At 53.4% G+C, this 18,679-nt stretch overlaps 2 protein-coding genes and 1 long non-coding RNA gene across 10 annotated transcripts; 2 read left to right on the plus strand and 1 right to left on the minus strand.

Annotated features, from left to right (window-relative positions):
* Positions 1–288: 288 nt before the first annotated feature.
* LOC147126353 (uncharacterized) lies at positions 289–7,048 on the minus strand. The gene is made up of 3 exons (XR_015084782.1): positions 6,448–7,048; positions 6,287–6,329; positions 289–698 (listed from the first exon to the last, which is right to left on the minus strand). It is a non-coding gene; the product is annotated as an uncharacterized LOC147126353 (long non-coding RNA).
* grip1 (glutamate receptor interacting protein 1) lies at positions 1,168–16,265 on the plus strand. Of its 8 annotated transcripts, XM_086022596.1 has the most exons (27): positions 1,168–1,543; positions 4,868–5,079; positions 7,543–7,623; positions 7,710–7,845; positions 7,917–8,062; positions 8,147–8,230; positions 8,310–8,385; positions 8,456–8,601; positions 8,674–8,821; positions 8,888–9,057; positions 9,301–9,438; positions 9,561–9,707; positions 9,840–10,026; positions 10,102–10,247; positions 10,318–10,398; positions 10,843–10,912; positions 10,999–11,144; positions 11,217–11,361; positions 11,514–11,653; positions 11,733–11,903; positions 11,974–12,127; positions 12,290–12,401; positions 12,541–12,573; positions 13,059–13,169; positions 13,259–13,375; positions 13,649–13,795; positions 13,890–16,265. In XM_086022596.1, exons 2-27 carry the CDS (start codon positions 4,947–4,949, stop codon positions 14,172–14,174), a joined length of 3,450 nt encoding a protein of 1,149 aa, XP_085878722.1. In that variant the 5' UTR covers positions 1,168–1,543; positions 4,868–4,946; the 3' UTR covers positions 14,175–16,265. The 8 variants fall into 8 exon arrangements, with proteins under 8 accessions (XP_085878722.1, XP_085878717.1, XP_085878716.1 ...); XM_086022590.1 differs by lacking the exons at positions 1,168–1,543; positions 12,541–12,573 and adding an exon at positions 1,557–4,788; XM_086022591.1 differs by lacking the exons at positions 4,868–5,079; positions 12,541–12,573 and having other exon boundaries at positions 1,170–1,543.
* A 909-nt stretch (positions 16,266–17,174) lies between these two features.
* On the plus strand, positions 17,175–18,601 carry lsm8 (LSM8 homolog, U6 small nuclear RNA associated). Its single transcript, XM_086022615.1, has 4 exons — positions 17,175–17,476; positions 17,747–17,787; positions 18,194–18,321; positions 18,393–18,601. The coding sequence occupies exons 1-4, from the start codon at positions 17,446–17,448 to the stop codon at positions 18,481–18,483; spliced, it is 291 nt and encodes a 96-aa protein (XP_085878741.1). The 5' UTR covers positions 17,175–17,445; the 3' UTR covers positions 18,484–18,601.
* The last annotated feature ends 78 nt before the right edge of the window (positions 18,602–18,679 follow it).

The following is an 18,679-nucleotide window of genomic DNA, read 5'->3' on the forward strand; positions in this document are numbered from 1 at the left end:
GCTTTTTTAAAAATCATTGTTAAAATGTTTGTGTTTATTTTTACTTTTATTTTGTACGATATATTTTTTGTTGTTCTCATTTCCATGTATTTTTGGGTTTTTGCTTTCATTTGTATTCATTTTTGGAACGTGACTCGTTGTCCCTCGTGTGGCACTTGGTGGAAAAAAAAAAATCGCCAATCTTGCAGTACCATGATACTCCACACGAGGTAGACAATGAGTAGCTGAGGTTCCATGTAAGTCTCTGGAGACATTTGGACACAAGGAAAACAAATCATAAACAGCATATATTGATCCGTATATTTATTTACATATGAAGATGAAGCAGGGGAAAATGACACCAATATGAACTGCAACAATAAATATTAAGTTGCATTTATGTGTGTACCGTGCATGAATGAATGAGGCCATATTGAGGTCACTTTGTTGCCTTGTAGCCCGCAGACATTCTTTCAATTCACCGACTCTTCTCCTCCACTCACCATCCCTTCATCATTAGTCACCATCATTGATGATTTTGAGTCCAATAATAGAAAATCTGTCAGTCAGAGTTTGGGGGTCTGTGTGTGAAAGATGATAGTCGACGCTTGTAACAAAGGTCAAAGGTCGTTGCATTGATCACAAAAGGCAGCTGGGATGAAACCTTTTGAAAGGATGGGAAATCCTCAGAGGTGAATCAAGACAAAGATGTTTGCCCTCTGTGTGTCAAAGTACACGCACACACACAAACGTGATTAGTGGTGTAGTCAACATTGCATTACTTAATCATGTTATTAGTAATAACAATGAGTTATTACCAATACGAATAAGCGTATACGAATAATGATCCATTTTATTTTTTTGGTGATTATATTTTTGCCAGGTCGGCATTGCAAATGACTATGATCTAATTTGTACTGCCTCACTTGATGAAACAAAGGATGACTATAGAAACGAAAATCAATAAGAACACATACGACCTAAATGGTAATACAGGGTTAATAAATGTACAATTATAAGTTATTGTTTTTTTTTTTTTTTTTAATAACCCATGTAGCTGTGGTCATGTAAAGTGTCAATAGGGTGACCACGCTGCATTGCGCACGCGCAAAAATATTGTCATTTTTTTTCCGCCCCTCCCGGCCTTCGTGACGCCATCACGTCACGTCAAGTCAGCCAACACCCCCCCTCACCCCGCGACCACCCTGAGCGCTAGACTCCATTTAGTAGGGGGTGGGGGTCGAGAGAGAGAGAGGGGGAGAGAGCGAGAGAGAGAGAGAGAGAGATAGAAAGAGAAAGAGATAGAGAGAGAGAGTTTGAGAGAGAGAGAGAGAGAGGCGGCGGGGGTCTCGCGTGCCGAAGAAGGGGCGAGGGAGAAGAGGAAGTGCACGCGGAGGTGGATCTCCTCCATGAAGCTAAAGCTAACTAGCTAACATGTTGTTGCCGCTGCTGGTGCTGTGTGTCTGCTAGCGGGCCGCCCTGGACTCCCTATCCGCCCTGAGGTGCATCATGCCCGGATGGAAGAAGAACATCCCGGCCTGTCTGCAAGCGGACCAGGAAGGAGGTAAGCAGCCAGCGGCGCCGCCGAACCGCCAACGTCTCCTCTCGCGCTCACTCGGTGCCTGCCTGCCAGCCTGCCAGCCTGCCAGCGTGCGTGTGCGTGCGTGCGTGTCTTCTAGTGCGCGTTCGCTTGGGTTTGCCGGCTTTTGGCGCCGCGCGCGTGGAAGTTGACGCGAAGCGTGCGTGTGCGTGTGCGCGTGCTCGTGTGGCGCACCGGCTGATCTTGACGTGACGTGATGTCCGTTGACGTGACGTCAGGTAAAGTGACGGCGCTTCACGTTACGTGACGTGACGTCGAGTCAGCAGGTGAAGCTAGCAGGGTACCTTAGCTAGCATAGCAGGCCCACCCACCTGCTGACCTGCCGGCCGTTGCCCTCCTGTTTGGCCGGGGCAGGAGCACTAAAAGCGGCCTGAAGGGGCCGGTTAGCCGCCCCCTCCCAGCACCCCCTTGCTCGTCCGAAATGTGTGGAAGCTGCGTTTCTTAGCACACGTCCACATCGCGAACCATCATAAATCAAACTGTTTATAAGTCAAAGTGACGTCTAATAAGTCATCGCAGTCACTAATGATTAAGTCGCTATTCATGAGAGTTATTAAATATTGATTGGTAATGTCCTCATAAATATATTGTCATGGACCTTATAGTTTCTACTCTCACCTTCCGCCAAGTCTGCTGTTTTCATCTTCACGTTTCCATGCGCATGACTGATGATTATGATTCATTTTTATCATCTTCTGTGTTTAAAAATAACACTCCGGTAAGAATGGATAAAAATAGACAATAGAGGGAATTACTAGAAAGGAAAAGTCTTGCATCCTCTCGTGTGCGCACTAAACTAGTAAATCTGAGCCGACTGCACACACTTCAGTACTACTACTGACCTCTGTGTACGTACTGACCGTACATGACTTATATGCAGCACATTGACGAACACATACTGCAGTACAGATACGAGTATTATTGTAGTTTGCACTTCATACTGCCACCGATGCTGACAACATCACTTGCACGACGTTTAAGTATGGACATGGATAGGATGATGTCAGTGATGTGAATGTTTGAAATGAGTTAAATTGACATCTTTTTTGGGGGGCAACAGACACTGCTACAGTGTGACATCACCCAACACTTTTGGCCCACGCGCTCACACGCGCACACAGTGTCCTTTAAGAGGTGCTGATGTCACAATTCTGCTCATCCTTGTCGTCCGGATTAGTCAAGCAAACCCGCGCGCGTGTGAGGCGCTGGAATCTTTTTCGTGTGCGACACACTTGACAAGAAAGCGTGCACGTCGTCACGGCTAACAATAAAATGCTGACGTGCGAGTGCGCGCGGTGTCACTTCATCATCACGTGTGATGACAGAAGGAGGATTGTGGAACATGAAAACATTTTTTGTCTTGTAGCGCAACTTTGGTCCTTAATTTGTTGCACTGGCACGCACGCGCGCGCACGCTCAGCCCTGGGCGGCATCCAGGTGGAGCGCCGAGCTGCTGGCATCAAACAAACATCATGTCATTTTCTGCTTGAATTCACCCAGCATGCGCGCACACACACACACACACACACGCACGCACGCACGCGATGAATCAGTAGGTGTGTGCGTGCACCTATTTGTCGCTTTGATGGAGAAGTCGCTGCACTTCCTCTTAGCGTGTCCATTATGAATCAAGGTCAGTTACTCCGGCATCCTGCTAATACGGGACGAGATTCCACTTGTACCAGAGCACATTTGGCATTTTTAAAATCACATCTTGGACTTTTTTTTTTCCCCACATCCTGCGTTATTTGCTAAAACCTATTGATTCAATTTGACAAAAACTGTATTCCACAGTAGATTTCTACTAGCCTACGTTGCGCAAGCCTGGATTTGTACTCGACTCGATTCCGGCGTGTTCTTTCTTGTCCGTTCGGAATGAAGGTCAGCCACTCAGACGTCCATTAAGCAAAGCACCTCAGGCTTGATCACGTGAACGCGTGGCGGGCCGGCGCCGCTCGCTCATCGGCCGACAGGCGTCTCGCGCCCGCCGGGCCGCGTGCTCGGCGAGGACAATACCGCCGCGCGTCCGGGCGGGGGAGCGGCAGGATAAGCCGGCGCGTGTGGCCAATGTGATTAAAGGCGCGCTCGCATGCGCTCAAGCCGGGCAGCCAATGGCGGCGCGGCGGCACAGAGGCCTGCAAGTGATATGCAAATGAGCGCTATGCAAATGAGGATGCCTTTGTCATTTTTAGCGGCCCGCCGGCCGGCCGGCAAGCTCGCTGCTTCTCCGCCAAACGTCCGTCAGTCCCCTGACGCTCGTCGCCTCTCATTTCAGCCGACGATGACGCGTCGCTGGTGCTTTTGTGGGCGTCGCTTGTCGCGGCAAAACGAAGCGACCTTTCGACTGCTTGCTAGCAACCGCGAGAGGGCGCAGTCGACTGGGTTGCTGCCCGGACAAGGTTGAACCGCAATCGAGTTTGTTTGCCTCGACGCTGCTCAACTGCGTACGTTCAACGAGGCCAGTTTCAAGTTTCAAGTAGACTCCATTCTACGGGACGACATGCTCGTCGCGCGTTCTAGGAAACGACGAATTTTATTCGACTTGACATGCAGTGACACCCCCCGCCCCCTTTTCACAGAGCCCCACCCGCCACAACTATCGCAAACCTGGCCGCCAGTAAAAAGGATGCCACATGCTGGTGTCAAAACACTACTTTTGTCTAAAACAAACTTCAACATAGTTCCTTTGCACCGAGAGACAGATTCGGAGACAACTTTCGCCGAGACTTGATTCAACTCCAACCGTCACGCGAGACTAGAATTTCGATGCCGTTTCCACTCAGACAAGAATCGAGGCACTGAACGAAAACTGCCCCGTTGCATTGTGGGAGTCGTAGTGCTTCTTCACCCCTCCGATATTACGCACTTGACTTCCTTCCTCCTGTCCTGTGTATTGGAACCTCTGTCATGGCTTGACTGAATGGAGCTCGCCCCTCCCCCTCGGCAAAAGCAACCCTGCGTGTGTGTGTGTGTGCGTGTGTGTGTCATAAAAAGAGGAATGAATGGTGCAAAGGATGGAGGGATAAATGAGTGGAGGATGGAAAGAAGAAAAGTCATGTCTGCTGACTCTTCAAGTGCACATTTACACGCACACACATTGTGAGGGTGTGTGTGTGTGTGCGCGCTGCGAGCGCTGTGATTGGCTAAGGCAGGACAGGAGGAAGCTGCAGAGGAGGCGAGGCTACAAAGAGTGCAAGCGGCATCCAGAGGTGCGTGTGTGCGTGCGCGCGCGCGTGGGAGAAGAAACCCGAGCCGACTTTCTTTGTGTGGAACGCCGCTTCCCGTTAGCGGCGCTCCCGCCGAGCCGTGTGCTAGCCGTGCGCGCGTGTGAGATCCCCCCCACCCCCCCCACCCACACCCGCCGAGGATGGAGCGCTTCCTGGCTCTCCTGCGCCTGCTCCAAAGGAGGCGCAGGAGGAGGTACCGCGCCGCCGACGACTACCAGGAAGGATACGACGACGTCTACTTCTACGCCAGCAAGTACCACGCGCGCCTGCTACGTGAGTGGCGCACCTGCAGCGCGTGTGGGCGCGCACACACATTCATCTCACACACGCACACACACACACACACACACGTCTCTGTCTCTCAGACACACACAGGGTCACACAGAAACACGCCCACATTCCCCTCACATCTGACTCACACATGCTCACAAACACACTATTTCAAAGACAAACACACACACGCACGCAGTTTACATGTGTAGACGATGCGTGTGCGTGCTTTGATGTATAATTTCAGAGCGTGCAGGTGAAGCTGAGCCAGCAGCTGTTTTGCGGGTGTTGAAACGCCGCAGGCATTTGGACTTCAAGCGTGACTTGGAGCTCCGAAAATCGGGCGCTCGCACGTTAGCGGGCAGCTAGCTCAGCCTGACGACAGAAGCGGTCCAACGTGACGGCAACTTTTGGGAACGCGAGCGCCGCTCGTCGGCTACCGATGAATACGAAGGGCTTCCGGTTCCGAAATTTGATGATGACGTCGACAACGCGGCGCTTGATGAAGCGTCACTTGACGTGATTGTGAAATAAGACAACGAGGCCCGAGGCCACGTGGCTGCAATCGGGTCGCATGCGTTTGCATATTAATGAGGCATAATGATATCGGGCCCGTGCCACTCGTTAGCGCCTTGCCCGATTAGCCTGTGACATGTCTTTGCCCGCGCGCGTGTCGCCAGTACTTTCAGCATTTGCGGCAGGCAGCCGCGCGCATGCAAGTCGGGTCGTGTTGTGTGCCAAGCAGCGCATCCACTTCCTGTTTGCTCCCCTGCTATTAAGGCAAACCACTCAGTGCGCGAGCGCGTGCGGCGGTCCAACATGTTGCCGCCGGTCCGCAGTCAACGCAACGTCCCGAGTGGACTTGGAACGCCACATTCCTGTTCCGCTTCGGCGTCACTTGAAAGACTTTAGCCAGGTCGTTTAGCTAACTAGCGTGCGCGCGCGCGCTAACGCTTCTAAAAATTGCTCTTTGTACTTGCAGGGTCGCTCGCTTGTTCCTTTCAATTATTCATCAGCTAGTTGCCATGGTAACGGCCGCAGCAGTGCGTCGTGGTCGTCTCATGACACGCGTGCGCTGTGACGTGGCTGTGAATTTATTTCACGCGGTGAATAAACGTCGGGATTTTTTTTTTGTTTTCGGGAACGATCACGCAAACGTGACCCCGTCCTGACCTTTGAGCGTTAGCAGGCATGTAGTCGTAACACTCACCAATGTTGTCGGATGTTGTTCTTAGTAGGGGAGAGGTGGTAATCTGCAAAACAAAATGACGCAAATGAATCATTTTTGGGGGGGTGACACAAATTAGCATGCGCGCACACACATGCACAGAGTGAAATTAATCCCGCATAATCTGCATCTGGAACACTGACCTACATGTGGCGGCCGACCACGCCCCTTTCCGCAGATGCAGCCAATCACGCGGCGGCGTCGCCGCGGCGGCGGCGCTTCCCCCCTTTGGTGATGACATCATCATCATCATCATCATCACCATCATCATGAAGCGTGTAAATGCCCCACGCGCTCCAGTCGGCTACTAAGTGGACGCAGGCCAAGTTTGATTTAAAGGGCCGGTCATCAAAACGAGCAAGTCTCGTTTTGGTCTTCAACTTGACTTGACTTTTGGCCATTTTGTTGACGATGTTGTTGCGATGGTAGCTGAGTGTACTCGAAGGCCTCGTTATTTTTGGACTTCATTTGAAGCTTCCGTTGTAAGCCTCGGCCGAGGTGCGTGAAGGTTGTTTAAAGGGCCGGCGCTCTTTTTCTGCCGGGAGACGGCGCGGTAAAGCCGAGCGTTCGAGCAGCTGCTTCGAGCACGTTGACGCCGGGAGGTCCCGGGTGTACTTGAAGGCCTCATTTGTGTTTTGCCTTCCCCGGTCCTCTGACGTTTGCTGCACTTCCTCCATCCTCCCGCTCCTCGTCGTCATCGCATCGGCCCGCCCCTCCCCCTCCCCTCCTCATTCCATGGCGACGCTCCACATCTGCAGCGCCCTCCCCCCGCTCCCCCTCCCCCCCCCCCCGTCGTCCTCATCTCGGTGATGGCGTCTGCGTGAGGAGGCGCTGGGCTCGCGGCGGCCGAACGACGGAGAAGCGGGAGGAGGATTAGGAGCCAGAGGAGGCCAGGCTTGCGGCGCTCGGGTGCGCATGGCGCTGCCGAGCCGGGGGGCTTCGTCATGATCGCCGTGTCGTTCAAATGCCGATGTCAGATCCTGCGCAGGGTGAATAAAGGTAGAGCGACATGGACGCGGGCAGAGAGAGAGAGAGAGAGAGAGAGAGAGGACAGGAATGCTGACTGCAAATTGATGACAATCGTGCGGGAGGAATGTCAAATTCACGACGTCATCTTTGTGTGTTGAGTGCAGGAGTTGTGGCGGCAGAAGCGACGATGCCTCAGCGTTTCTTTACCCCTGATCCATCGTCAACATTTGCCACGGTCTTCATCTTCCGTTTGTGCCTTGTGCTTGCAGATGAAGGTCCGTACACCAAACACGCGGCGGGCTCGCGCGCGTCAGACGGCGCGCTGGCCATCCGGAGGCAGAGCATACCAGGTCAGGCTAAGGCTAAGGCTAAGGCTAACGCTAACGCTAAGCGCCCGTCCGGAATGGCGCGGTGACGGCTTGCTCGCGACCCCCAGATGAGTTCCGGGGGTGCACGCTGGTGGAGCTGATGAAGAAGGAGGGCACCACGCTGGGGCTGACCGTGTCGGGCGGCATCGACAAGGACGGCAAGCCGCGCGTGTCCAACCTCAGGCAGGGAGGAATCGCCGCCAGGTAGGGTTGAAAACGGCAAAAAACGCCGACCGCCTCAACAGCTCGATCTGACGGCAACGTCGGTTTGCCAGGAGCGACCAGCTGAACGTGGGCGACTACATCCGCTCGGTCAACGGCATCAACTTGGCCAAGTTCCGCCACGACGAGATCATCAGCCTGCTGAAGAACGTCGGCGAGCGCGTCCTGCTGGAGGTCGAGTACGAGCTGCCGCCCGTCTGTAGGTCGCCGCCCGCCCGCTCGCCCGCGTCCTTCGCGTGACCTCCGCGCGCCCTTGACGTGCCGGCGACGTGTTGCCTTGCAGCCGTGCAGGGTTCGGGCGTCATGTTCAAGACGGTGGAGGTGACGCTGCACAAGGAGGGAAACGGCTTTGGATTCGTCATCAGAGGTGCGTGTGTGCGTGCGCGCGCGCGCCCGCCCGCCCGCGCGTGCCTGTCCTAATCGGTGACGCGACTTGGCTCACGTAGGCGGGGCCAGCGAAGATAGGAACAAGTGTCGACCCATCGTCATAGCGACCGTGCGCTCGGGAGGGCCAGCTGACAGGTGAGTGACGCTTTTCAGACCAGAAGTTGCGCGTCCACCGGGAACTTTGCGACGCGGATACTTTGGGCAGGGAGGGGAGCGTCAAGCCTGGCGACCGTCTGCTGAGTGTCGACGGCATCCGTCTCCATGGCAACACGCTGGCGGAGGCCATGAGCGTCCTGAAGCAGAGTGGACAGGAAGCAACCATGCTGCTGGAGTACGACGTCTCCGTCATGGGTCAGCGGGCGCGCGCGCTCACACACGCGCCTCAGCTAACTACGTGCCTAACCTTTGACCCTCCGCGTTCAGACTCGGTGTCTTCGGCTTCGGGTCCTCTGCTGGTGGAGGTTGCCAAGGCAACGGGCTCCAGCCTGGGCGTGGCTCTGTCCTCGTCCATGTTCTGCAGCAAGCAGGTCATCGTCATCGACAAAGTGAAACCGGCCAGCATCGCCGACAGGTGACCTCCGCGCCGCGCGCTCGCACTTGACACTCGCCTCACTGACGTGCGCACGCGCGCGCGCAGGTGCGGCGCCCTCCACGCCGGCGATCACATCCTGTCGGTGGACGGCAAATCGATGGAGTTCTGCTCTCTGGCCGAAGCCACGCAGCTGCTGTCCGCGTCCTGCCACAACGTGCGCATGGAGATCCTGCCGCAGCACCAGGCCCGACCGGCCCTGAACGCACCGCAGCAAGGTAACGCGCACGCGCGCGCGCGCACACACGCACGCGCTCACTCACTGGCCCCCGGCGCAGCGCGCGCACACATCAGTAACAAACAGCAAACTGACAAGGGTCGATTCCGGCCGGCCTCGAACGCACCGCGGCAACGCACGCAGAATGCCCGAGTGACCCTGAAGGCAACGCAGTCTTTGAGCCTCTTGTCCTAACCTCAACGCTGCCCTGCATGTGTGTGTGTGTGTGTGTGTGTGTGCGCAGTCAAGGTGCAGCGCTCCCCCCGCCCCCTCCCCTGGGAGACCGGAAACTCCGCCCCCATCCTCCCCCCTTACCACTACAACACGTACCATCCTGACCAATCAGGCGGCAAGTCGCACAACCGCCACACAAACAGCCCGTGTACGTCGTCCGCCCGCCCGCTCTCCCGCGCGCGCTGCTGCATGCGTGTGCGTGCGTGCCTGCCTGCCTGCCTGCCTGCCTGCCTGCGCGCGTGCGTGACTTGATGTGTGGCCGTGTTTCAGCGCTGGGCCACACCTTCTCGCCGGGCTCCATGTCGGCGTACAGCCTGTCGTCCCTCAACATGAGCATTCCCAGGAACGCCTATCCCACGAGTCCGCGGGGCACGCTCATCCGGAAGAAGCACAAGAAGAAGGACTTCAAGAGCTCCCGTGAGCAACGGCGGCCCGCTCGCTAACCGCTAACCGCTAACGCCACGCTAGCAACATAAGCCGCCGCTTTTGCGTTTTCCTCACGAGTGCCCTTGAAAGGCGTAACCGCAAGTTCCCGCGTCTTTGCGGCAGTGTCGCTGGCGTCCAGCACGGTGGGCCTGGCCGGCCAGGTGGTCCACACGGAGACCACCGAGGTGACGTTGCTCGGCGACGGCGTCATGGGCTTCGGCCTCCAGCTGCAAGGCGGCGTCTTCGCCACCGAGACGCTCTCCTCGCCGCCGCTCATCGCCTACATCGACCCCGACAGCCCCGCCGAGAGGTCGGAGCTCGCCGCGCCCGACCGGCCGCCGCGCGCGCGCGCCCGCGCCACATGTCAACGTGCGTTTGTACGCAGGTGCGGCATCCTGCAAATCGGCGACAGGATCTTGTCCATCAACGGAGTTCCCACCGAAGACTCCACTTTGGAAGAAACCAATCAGCTGCTCAGAGATTCCTCCATCACGGCGCAACTCACCCTGGAGATTGAGTTTGACGTGGCCGGTACGCGCGCGCGGCTGACGCACAACGTGCTGAATCTTTTTTTTGGACACGTGCGCTTTGTCTCCGCCAGAATCGGTCATCCCGTCCTCCGGAACCTTCCACGTGAAGCTCCCCAAGAAACCAGGAGTGGAACTGGGAATTACCATCAGCTGTGAGTTTATTCCACTTCCGGGGCAACTATTCTGGAATCCTGTTTGCGGAATATGAGCCGCGCAGCAAAATCCGCCCATTTTGAGGCTTCTGAGGGGGTGGCCATTTTGTTATTTTTGTCAACGACGTCACAGTTGCTCAGGTAATGACCGATCACGGCCGGCCTGTTCGCTGAAGCTTTTCAGTCGGCAGAAAGTGACAAAATGGCCGCCCCCTCGGATGGATCAAAACAGATGCATCGGCGTCGGGGCGAAACCTCACATTTGGGGGAATTTTTTTTCACAAATATCGGTCGCCCACGCGCATCTTTCACGATGCAAAGCAAACGGCTGAACAAACTCTCGGCCCGCCGATGCCGCGTTCAGGCGAGTGACGTCGTCAAGGATTCTTTGCGCTCAACTGCGTCTTTAAGCGGACAAACACACCTGTTGTTGCGTTGCCGCAGCTCCGTCCAACAGGAAAGCAGGAGACCCCCTCATCATTTCGGACATCAAGAAGGGCAGCGTTGCTCACAGGTGACACGCGCTCACAGGTGACACGCGCGCGCTGCGTCTGGATGGAGAAACGTAAGCCTAGCCGGGCGTTTGCTTCCTTTTTGGAGGACGGGCACGCTGGAGCTGGGAGACAAGCTGCTGGCCATCGACAACATCCGGGTGGAGACCTGCTCCATGGAGGAGGCGGTGCAGATCCTGCAGCAGTGCGAGGAGCTCGTCAAGCTCAAGATACGCAAAGACGAGGACAACTCCGGTAAGCCGCCGCCGCCGCCGTCCCAAGCGGCCCCGCCCACCCGTCACGTCGCGTCGCTGCCGATGCGTCCAGACGAGCAGGAGGTGTCGGGGAGCATCATCTACACGGTGGAGCTGCAGCGCTACGGAGGCCCCCTGGGCATCACCATCTCGGGCACCGAGGAGCCCTTCGACCCCATCGTCATCTCCTCGCTCACCAAGGGAGGCCTGGCGGAGAGGTCGGCAAAAAAAAAAAAAATAAAAAATATGTTTCAAAAGTCAATGTTCTTCACCCATTTCAAAGCAAAGCATTCGAAAAGTGGATTAGTCCCAAGTCATCCGGGCCGCTTGTGTGTAAACGCGCCACGAGGACCAGCTTGTGTGCTTGCAGGACGGGCGCCATCCACGTGGGCGACCGCATCCTGGCCATCAACAGCAGCAGCCTGAAGGGCAAACCCCTCAGCGAGGCCATCAGCCTGCTGCAGCAGGCGGGGGAGACGGTCACGCTCAAGATCAAGAAGCACGGCGAGCGTACGTCCTCGCCGCCCGCCCGGCCCGCGCTCGCTCGCTCGCTCGCTCGGGGCCTCAACGTGTGCTTGCGTCCGCGCAGTCTCCAGCCCCAAGTCCTGCGCGGCGGGCCCGGAGAACCACGACGGCGGGGGAGGAGACCGGCCGACGCCCGCGGCCTCGGCCCAGAGGCCGTTCGCCACGCTGCCGTCCGTCGACAGCGCCGTCGAGTCCTGGGACGGGTCCAACGTGGACGCCAGCTTCGCCGGCCCGGGTAGGCCTTCCCGCGCCGTCGCCGTCAAGCGCGGCGCCGCCTAGCGCTGACGCGGGCCGCCCGCTTTCAGCTCCTTCCTTCCAGTCGTCGCCGTTCACCTTCCACGAGTGGCGCGACGCCAAGACGGGCAACGGCCAATCGCCCGCCTCCGCTCGCCGGCGAGCCAATCCGCTGTCGGACCTGTCGGGCCTCAACGACGACTGGGAGCGCGTCGCGCTCGGCGGGTGAGCGACACCGCTACACAACGCGGCGTGCTAGCTTTCCTGGCGGGAAGCAATGACAGCTGTTAGCATGGCGCTAAGCGTAGTAAACAATGTAAACGATACAGTAGCAGTGGCAACTGTCGGTTTTCCTGCGTGTGTGTGTGCGCGCAACCTGACCTGCAGGTTCGCGGTGGGTCATGACGGGACAGAACCGGACCAGGAGGAGAACTTCTGGTCTCAGGCTCTGGAGGATCTGGAAACATGTGGACAGAGCGGAATCCTCAGAGAACTGGAGGTACACACATGCTTGAGTCGTACACCTCACGCCACGCATTCATACCACGCCAGTTGGGGCGGGACTTTTGACCAATCAAAAGCTTTTTGGAATGAAGCTAAAAAAAAAAAAAAAAAAAAAAGAACTGGTTGTTTTCCAGGAGGCGGAAACGGAGCCGGAGCTGGTCACTGGGGTATCGTCCCGCATTGGCCGTCGCTCGACCTCCGCTAATCACTCCTCTCCGTCTTGCTGTTTTTCTCGTGTGCGCTTAACATCTGACATCAAAGTGGCTTGCTGCGCTAATGTCGCTGCTTTTACTGACATGGAATTGAGTTTGCTCACACGGCATTGACCTTTTGGACATCGACGTGGATTTGAGTAACACTTAAGTGGCGTGGCAGTTATGCGCTGTGATTTTTGTTTCTCCGGCGTTTTGAGTGGCGTGGCGATCTGAAAATGAGATCTTGTTGCGAGTCTTTTTTCGTTCAATTGAAGTGACTTTGAGTGGCGCGTATGTGTCATTGGGTGACTTTGGAGTAATTGTCGGCGCCATTAGCCAGCTCGCGTTGTCAATGTGTGAGCGAGGCATGCTGGGACGTTTGCGCATGCATCCGACTGACTGCAAGAGCGAGACACCTTTTTGGGGGGTGGCGTTGACGTGTGGCGGGTGGCCTCCAGGCGACCATCATGTCGGGCTCCACCCTGAGCCTGAACCACGAGCCGGCCCCCCCCCGCACCTCGCTGGGGCGGCAGGCCAGCTTCCAGGAACGCAGCGGCAACCGGCCGCAGGTGAGCGCCCGCCCCCGACCCGGGCAGCCGGCTGCCGGGGTGGCGCTAACGCGCGGGTCGCTCTGTCGCCCCCCCCCCCCCACCCCCAGGTGACCCCGCGCTCCAACACCTTGCCCTCCGACCCCCAGCGCAGAGCCTTCGCCATGAAGAAGATGAGACAGGAAGTCAACGACATCCTCAACCAGACGCCGGTCGAACTTCACAAGGTTAGCGTGCTACACTTTTTTTTTTTCTTCTTCTTCTTTCCCCCCATTGTCGGCCTGGGCCATTATTCCATTTATGGGTAGATTCTGAATATTATTTATGGATTTTAGAATTGTCTCAAAAGTGAACAATTCAATGCCGCGCTTGCATTCCAGTAATCCGTTTTGAGTCATGTCATTGTTTGATTCTCCCGTAAGCAAAGAGGGCGAAACGATTGAGGATTTTTGTGGGACGAACGTATTTGATTTGATGTTTGGCGTGTTGACGTGCCGCAGCTGACTCTGGAAAAGTCTTCCGACTTGGAGGACTTTGGCTTCAGCGTGTCGGACGGCGTTCTGGATCGTGGCGTTTATGTCAACAACATCCGCGGCGGCGGCCCGGCGGAGAGCGGCGGCCTGCAAGCGTACGACCGCCTCCTGCAGGTAAACGTCGCCGCAAAATGATACTTTTTTTTTTTTTTTTCCGGTGGGGGGAGTCAATACTTTTACCAGAGTTTTTTTTCACATTTGTGTTCAGATCAACCACGTGCGCACTCGGGACTTCGACTGCTGCCTGGTGGTACCGCTCATTGCCGAGTCGTCAAACCGCTTGGATCTGGTCATCAGCCGAAACCCCGCCTCCTCAGCCAACCCGCTGACCAATCACACGGAAGGCACCGACAACAGCCGCGCCCCTCGGCCAATCACTAACCAGAAGGAAGGGCGCGAGGACGCGGACGGCGCGCCGATCAAGTGGAAGAAACCCGGCGACGGGCTGGGGGCCGGCCCCGGGGCGGGGCTAGTCACCAACACTTCCGTATAGGGACCGATCGGGCCACACCCCCTCGGTGCTACACACAACCTCTGAACTTTGACCTGCTAAGGCAGCCTGAAAGCACACGCACACTTCCTGGTCCTCATCCCGCTCCAGAGTCCGATCCCGCTCGTGTCCCACTGGAACCTCCGACCCCATTCCTGATTTGATCCCAATCGCAGTCCAGATTGCACTACCGAGCCTGACGACTGATCCAAATGCCAATCCCAATCTCAAAACAAATCCTGAATCAACTACTGATGCTGGTCTTCAGCCCAGTCCTTATCGCACTACTGATCCCGATCCCATTACGGATCCCACCTTGATCGCTCTACTGATCCTGAACCCACTTGAAATCCTCATCTCCGTCTCACCACCGATCCGGATTCCACTCCCGGTCCTGACCTCGGTGCCAATCCTGACCTCTCTACTGATCCTGTTCCCAAACCGGGTCTCATGATTGACACTGATCGCATTCCAAATTCTCATCTGACTACTGCTCTTAATCCCGGTCCAATCCAACTCCTGGACCCTGAAGCTCCTCTCCGGTCCTCTGGGGGCGTGGCCTACCGGGTGTGACAGGAAGCGGCATTCCAACAGAAGCACAGCAGCAGCAGCAGCAGCACAAAGACTGAGGACGGCTCGCCATTTCAGACCGATTGGCTGCACGCCGTCGCCACGGAGACGACCAAGTACCGATGGACGGATTTCTATTGATCCAAAGTGATCGGAGCATCCGTATCGGAATTGGACTTGTGTGCCATGAAAATGCTCCTGGAGGGAAGTGTTGAAAAAAAAAAAAAAAACACACAAAACATAATAATACAAACATAAGAAAAACTGTGATGATGACACTGACAGACACTGAGCAGTTTAAATATTTCTTTTTTTATGTTTACACACGTTGACTGGCCACACTGTGTGTGTGAGTGCGAGCGAGCGTGCGTGCGTTTGTGTGTGTGTTTTGTCGTCTTTGGCCAGCGAGGCTTTCTGCAAACCCTGTTAACCCCGCCCCTCACCGTCCCTCAGTCAATAGGCTGGCAGGCAGGATGACGCATTCAGCAGATTGGCTGGAACCAATCAATCAATAACGACGCCTGACTCTGATTGGTTCTCCTCCAACCACACACGCCAATGAGCATGACCCCGCCCCCTCCCTCCAGTAACTGTGAACAATTATGCTAATCAATTGTGTGTTTTGATTGACTGTTGTCACTTTTCTCTGTTTGTTTGTTTCCATGACGACTGGACCTCACAATGTCAAAAAAAAAAAGAAAAAGAAAACAAAAAAGGTTGAGTCCTCGTCGTCGACGTGGTTTCCATGACAACATTTTGACATTTTAGAACACATGTTGTGACACGTGCGTGATGTCAACATTTAGCTGCTAGCTCTCTTGCCTCATTAAGGAAGTCGACATTTTCATAAGCCTCCGAAAAAAGAAAAAAAAAAAAAAAAATGCTGCTCTGTTGCCCGGAGGGAAGAATTGTGATTGGCTGTCATTTGCTTGGGCGCGATTGTTCGGCCACCTTGACTTTAGTTAGCCGTGAAGCTGTTTGAAGCACAGCGCCCACTTGTGGCTAGCAGACAAAGCGCGCACAGCTAGCTTGTGGCTAACAAGATACTTAGCACAAGACGAACATAGGGCTAACTCATTAGCACGGCTGAGCTAACTTCAACGAACCGGAGTTAGCGTGGACAATTTCCACTAATAGAAATGAGCCTAGGGGCCTTGGGGGCGTGGCTTCAGGTATGCGCGCCATAAAGCCATACACACACACACTCACACACTGTGTTTGTACGCGTGTATCGCGCGTGGACAACGTTGCAGGATTTTGCGCGCGCACACACACACATTGCACTGCCATTGGAAAAGGAGATTTGACTTCCATGTAGCTTCACCAACCAAACACACAAACAAACAAGTCAACCAACGTCTTTTGTTTCAGGAACACTGACAATGTTGTAAAGTATTTTTGTACAAATTTCATACTTTGGTAGCATGATGTTCCTGCTGTGTGTCCTGCTGTCTCCACCTTTCTTTGTGTGGACGACTACTGAGCAACAATAAACACCCAACTACTCATGACGCCTTTACCACACACTTTTGAGACTTTCTTGTGTCAATGTTGAGAAGTCTTCACTATCCCAATTCTATTCTTCACCCAAAATCTCGTTTCGACGTTCCAGCCCTTCCACATTATACAAATTATTTATTTATTTTTTTTCAATCAAGGTCCTGACTTTTTACAGAAAAAAGAAAAAAATCACACGAATAAATATTTTACAGTTTGACCTCCTCCTTGCACATTTCCTCGTGAGGTAAGCGGGTAATGGATAATGGATGGATGGAGGACCAAAACTGCCAAAATCAAGAAAAATAAAAGTGAAAATAAAACCAAATATAAAAAATATAATCGAAATTGACTCTATTTATGTTTATTTTTGTATTTATTGCCACATTTATTTTGCTATTTATTTTTAAATCTTTTTTATTTTTACTTTGTATTATATTTTTTGTTTTTCTTATTTCCATATATATTTTTTTTAATTTATTTTTTCAATTAGATTTGAAATTTTCTCTTTTATTTATTTATTTTGGACTTTGGCAGTCTCGGTCGTGCAGTGCAGAATGAAATGTTATTCAAATGAGGGGGCGATCCTAAGTGTGTCTGTTGGATGCCGATCAACCAATAAGCGAATAGCTCGACCCAAGACACACTTTGGACCGCCCTCTCATTTGAATAACATTTCTTCACGTAGCATGAAAAGAAATGTTATTCAAACGAGGGGGCGGTCCCTTTTATTGATTTCAATTATATTTTTTATGTTTGGTTTTATTTTCACTTTTATTTTTTATTTTGACAATTTTGGTCCTCTGTAGTTTAGTAAATAATTGTAATAAAAAAATAAAATAAAGTTTTGAGCGTCCCGTTTGCTTGTGACGTTTCCGGATGTGACGTACGACGCACTCGTCTTTTATATAGTTTTATTACTACCACTCTTATTATCGTTGTTAGGGTTAGGGTTTATTGTAAATTTCGATGTATTATTTTTAAAAGTAATTCCAACGTTTCGCGTCTCGGGCGCGTGTGACGGAAGCGGATGTGACGTACTCACCGGTCCTTGCTGTTTCTGTTGCTTCGTTGCTCGCTCACTTCACTTTGTCTTGCTCCACTCCTTTTTTTTTTGGTGTTTGTTTTGCCTTTCTTTCTCGCAGAAAATCCAAAGGCTTTTCTTGAGCGGAGCGGCCGCTGGAAAAACGGCGCAGCAAGCAGCAGCATGTCCACGGCGCTGGAGAGCTACATTAACCGTACGCTACCACGAGCTAACTAGCTAGCATGCTCCTTTTCAATCAATGGTAGCATGTGGCACTTTTTGATGACTCCTTGCAATCATTTTAGGAAGTAAACACTCGAAATAGCGACAATTCATCTTTACCTATTCATGCACAGCATAGTAGTTTGCAGTTTTCTGCGCATGTGGTTGTGTTGCTGTCACACCTGCAGTCATCACCTAGCTTCGACGTCATCATCTTCCTCATGCGCGCGGGTAAATACATGACGTGTGTTTTGCCCCTCAGGTACGGTGGCCATCGTGACGTCAGACGGCAGGATGATCGTGGTGAGTTCATAGTTGGTGGCGCCATCCGCCCCAACAAACACCAAGAATTCATATTCTTATATTAATAATTTAAACCCAAGGTTTAACCCAAAAACACTTTCACGATAATTTCAAGCGTATTTTACATTACCACTAAAAATGTATGTAAAATAAAATCCAAAAGCATAAATATTCTACTGCAACAATTCTCACTTGGGAAGGCTAGCTAATGCCAAAGACTCGAGTAGACAATTTGGCAAAAGTTTGCACAATTAATAGGCAAGGACATAAGTCAACTAGGAGACAAGTTCACAAAGATAGCAGGACAAGTACATTAGGACGCATGTCCACTAGGGCACAAGTAGATGATAACAATTTGCATTAGTTGACGATTGTGAAAGTCTGATGCTCCGTACTTGACGTTTAGGGCACGCTGAAGGGCTTCGACCAGACCATCAACTTGATCCTGGATGAGAGTCACGAGCGCGTGTTCAGCTCGGGTCAGGGCGTGGAGCAAGTGGTTTTGGGACTCTACATCGTCCGGGGAGACAACGTGTACGTCAGCATTCACGCTGGGCGCGCGTGCCGCATCGTCACCATGTTCGTTTTGCGTTTGCGTTGGACAGGGCCGTGATCGGCGAGATCGACGAGGAGACCGACTCCACGCTGGACCTGGGGAACATCCGAGCCGAGCCGCTCAACTCTGTCGTCCACTGATCTTCCATGCCACCAACATGTTTTTTTTTTTTTTATTATTGTTTTATACGAATCATGTTCTGTTGTGACGTTTTATGCTTTTCAATGCTCTAATAAAGTTTGTGACTTATGGACAAGATGCTCACTGAGATTGTCATAAATGCTCTCGTATTTCTTGCCTTCATACGGCTGCCATTTTCCCTGGATCTAGATTGTT

Source organism: Filicampus tigris, chromosome 22, assembly GCF_054856515.1.
Source record: "Filicampus tigris isolate MCC_2025a chromosome 22, RoL_Ftig_1.0, whole genome shotgun sequence".
NCBI classification, from domain to species: domain Eukaryota; kingdom Metazoa; phylum Chordata; class Actinopteri; order Syngnathiformes; family Syngnathidae; genus Filicampus; species Filicampus tigris.

Coding starts and splice junctions, on each gene's coding strand:
- grip1 (XM_086022596.1), top strand. CDS start 4,947: ATGGAGCGCTTCCTGGCTCTCCTGCGCCTGCTCCAAAGGAGGCGCAGG. Junction 13,170..13,258: donor GCAGCGGCAACCGGCCGCAG/GTGAGCGCCCGC, acceptor CCCCACCCCCAG/GTGACCCCGCGCTCCAACAC. Junction 13,376..13,648: donor CGCCGGTCGAACTTCACAAG/GTTAGCGTGCTA, acceptor GACGTGCCGCAG/CTGACTCTGGAAAAGTCTTC.
- lsm8 (XM_086022615.1), top strand. CDS start 17,446: ATGTCCACGGCGCTGGAGAGCTACATTAACC. Junction 17,788..18,193: donor CAGACGGCAGGATGATCGTG/GTGAGTTCATAG, acceptor CTTGACGTTTAG/GGCACGCTGAAGGGCTTCGA. Junction 18,322..18,392: donor ATCGTCCGGGGAGACAACGT/GTACGTCAGCAT, acceptor TGCGTTGGACAG/GGCCGTGATCGGCGAGATCG.